This window comes from Anneissia japonica, unplaced genomic scaffold, assembly GCF_011630105.1.
Source record: "Anneissia japonica isolate Jap-2015-1 unplaced genomic scaffold, ASM1163010v1 scaffold132754_len3713_cov172, whole genome shotgun sequence".
NCBI classification, from domain to species: Eukaryota; Metazoa; Echinodermata; class Crinoidea; order Comatulida; family Comatulidae; genus Anneissia; species Anneissia japonica.
Genome location: NW_022753873.1, coordinates 1 through 3,713, shown reverse-complemented (window position 1 = coordinate 3,713; position 3,713 = coordinate 1). Strand labels below are relative to the sequence as shown.

The 3,713-nt window shown below is 34.2% G+C and overlaps 1 protein-coding gene across 1 annotated transcript; it reads left to right on the top strand.

Moving 5' to 3' along the window:
- Positions 1 to 328: 328 nt before the first annotated feature.
- LOC117122965 lies at positions 329 to 3,611 on the top strand (the record flags this gene model as incomplete). Its single annotated transcript, XM_033268749.1, has 4 exons — positions 329 to 595; positions 1,153 to 1,380; positions 1,719 to 1,902; positions 3,324 to 3,611. Coding segments are annotated over 4 exons (967 nt in total), but the record flags the coding sequence as incomplete, so codon positions are not given.
- Between the last annotated feature and the right edge of the window lie 102 nt (positions 3,612 to 3,713).

Here is a 3,713-nt window from a genome sequence, read left to right as displayed (position 1 = left end):
TTGCTTCAAACATTTTCAAGGGGGTGGGGTGATTGGGGGTGGGTGTGCCCCTAGATATGCTATTGCTGCTGACAGCCTATTTCACAAGCAGTGTGCTATACTTTATTATTTATTATTATATATTATTATTTTATATTCATTTATTTAATTTTATAGTTATTTTATTTTTAAAATTTTATCTTTATTTTTATTTTTTCAATCCGACTTTGGGTCTGTATACTGTCAGCGCCTTGAGACAATTTTATTGTGGAAGGCGCTATACAAGTGTCCTACAATTACGATTACTATTAAAAATTTCCTCCCTTTATTGAGATCATTTGTCTTTCAGCTCCGTTCTATTTATGTCAAACCAATCAGAACGTTTTTACGACATCAAAGACTATTAAGGTACGCTGGCTGGAGGTGAAGAAAGCCCCTGACATCTACATGCTGGTCTACAACGACACCATCGAGCTAGCGAGCGTTCTCACCGAGGTGAAACTCACAAAGAAAGATAAAGACTCGTACAGTATCTCGGCCAAGGAAATCAAACGTATTGAGAAGATAATTGAACTTGCGATAAAGAAAGAAAATGGGGAACTGAATGAAAATGATGGTGAGATAGATGGAATTTTAAAAGTAGAATAATAATGAAGAGGATGCAGAAGAATGACATTGCTCTGATAGATGTGAGAGGTTCTAATAGCTGGATTGCAGGAGAGGAATTATCGCAGTGCATTAGGAGGAAGGGGAGGGATAGAATGACAGTTTTAGAGAAGAAGGGGTGGGGTAAAATTGCAGTATGAATAGGAGGAATGGTAGAATAATAAAACCATCAGTTTTTAGGTTTGTTAGTGTATGTATTATATATAATGTTTTTGGGGTTTAGATCTTTTTTTTTTATTCATTCATGCATTCATTTATTCAGTCAGTCACTCATTCATTCATTCAGTGGTTTAATACAATACAATTTACATTGTAGCCAATTTTTAAAATTGTGTATAAAAATTGTACATAAGAATAAAATTCCTCATACAAAATATAATAAAAAGATAATTCAATAAAACCACTAATCAAATTGCATGATATAAATGTATATTAATAACACATATTATTTGTGATCAAATATTGTAAATGTATGAATAAATTGAAAATTATTTTTCATCATTATAGTATTGAGTCCTGATTTACTACCAGATGATGATGAGGAGGAGGAAGAAGAGGAAAAGAAAACAGCAACTAAAAGAGGTAAAAAGAAAGTTGTTGCTGTGAAGAAAGCGGGAAAAGGACGAAAGCGAGCCGGATCCAGGGCCGCGGTGAAACCCAAGCCAAAGGCGTCTGCTAGTCTCATCTCAAACAGACTCAAGAACAAGGCCAAGAGGAAACTGACAACTCAAAAACGTAAGCCTTTTCAGATAATGAATGTATTATTCATTCAAAATGTTTGTTCTTGTGGATATTATGTTTTGGAAATTAAGATACCAATTACATTAATTCTATGAATAAAAGCATTGATGCTAATGATCACTCTAGTTCAGTCCAGACTATCACATTCTCCTTGACAAATAACTGTTGTATTCCCATATATAGTCATTATATGCCTATATATGGTCATGATGTGATGTCAACATAACTATATTTAGGCATATCACATGTTTTTGTCAAATAAAATTTGATAGTCTGGACAGAGCCTTAAGTAGCAAATAATTACAAAATCATATCTTCCTACCTTCTTACAGAGACAAACAAAAAATCAAAGCCTACAAAGGCCAAGGCAAAGAAACCAGTGAAGAAGAAGTTAAAGAAGGTAGAAAAGAAAGTGAAAGAAAAGAAGGGTAAACAACCACGTAAACACCCTAACCAACTATTGACACCAAACACGAAGATTGAGATCGTGATGAAGGACCCATGCTTTGAAATCAAGTGAGTTCTACATGGTCTTTACTCTAATGCTTGTCCACACTATCAAATTTTGTGTGACATACCTGTAATCATACCCAGGTGTTTGTCGCATAAAACTTATAAGTGTGGACAGTACTTTAAGCACTTTTTATCCTTAAGTTCTGGCCACACTATTAAATTTGATGTGACAAATGTGTGTCATGTGCCCCTGTATGGGCATGTTGATGTCATAATTATTACACCCAAATATGGTATTATCACATTTATTTGTCACATGAAATTTGATAGTGTGGTCAGAGACATGGTGATAAAAAAAAATATTTCTGTGTGATATCTAAAGTGATGAATATGAGGTATTAGTACTGTGTCTTAGAAAGGGAGGGTATTACATTTTTTTCCTGTATTTTAAATTTGTTCAATACCCAATAGCAAGTACCGTACACTTGCCAATTAAAATGATAACATGTGTGAACACTCATTATAACAAATAGCATACATAATTAAAATTTGAATAATATTTGTTCACATTATTTTTATTTTCCAAAATTTGACATGCCTAAATATGGTCATGATAATAATAATAATAATAATGGTAGAATTAAATAGCGCATATGTGAGGTCTCACCACGAAATGAGACGCATTGTTGGTGAAATCATATTGAGATATTCACCAACACAGGCCAAAGTCAAAATTTTTACAACATTTTTATTTTAATGTTTTTGAATAACTTGATACTTATATTTTATGATTTTATACTTTGTAAGTGAATTTTCTTGCCAAAACAGTGTTCTCTGCACATATTCTGTAATTGTAGTCATATTATTTGTACAGGTTAGTTTATCTTTGAGGCTGATTTTCTCAAAATGTGGTTCTTATATATACCTAAACTTTAAATGCTCACATCTCTGGATTTACTTATAGTAGGGAAGCCATTCAAAGACCAAATGAAAGCTTATAATGTGATCTACCCAAATATAATATAAACTCAATTTTTTAATTTCTAACTATGAGACTCATTTTGTGGCTAGACCTCACATTTTGTCTATGCGCTTCACATTCTCATTACACCGGTCACTGGATTAAACGCCCATGGAACACAAACTCCCTGGGGGAGTATTCGATAACGTTGCAGCAGCTACATCAGCGCATTTTAGTATTTAACCCTACCACATGCCCACTTAAACTCCTGGGTGTAGAGAAGCAATGCAGATAAAGTGTCTTGCCCAAGGACACAAGTGAGATGCACAGCGAGGGATTGAAACCACAACCTTGAGGTTGGGAAACCAAACCGTTCCCGCTGCGCCAAACCACATCCACAGATGATGACATCACATCATATATATCATGACTATATATGGGCATACAACAGTTTTTTGCCAAATAAAAGTTGATACTATTTTATGAATATATTCTGAACAATTTATATTTTCTTATTATCTAGAGCTGAAAATGAAATGCCTGAAGTGTCAAAGGCAGCTTATGCCAAGCGTGCCATCCGTGCTGTCCTCACCAACGACATGGTGTTGTTGCGCAAGTTGATCAACGACAAAAAGAAGGTGGCGTCAGTGTTCTTAGACAGAAGCGTAGATGTGAAAGACGATGCGATGTCGTATGCAATCATGAACAACAACCAGGCAGCAATTAAACTGCTCGGCACAGAATTAGAAGCAAATCAACGAGATAGATGTAGGATTCCAGACAGTATCTTAGAAACCCAGGGTACAGGAACGTATGTACTATATTTTTTTTAATAATTTTTAAAAACCTCAGTTGACATTTGTGATTAATAATAATATTATGTTGAACTTATATAGTGCTTCATTTCAATAAT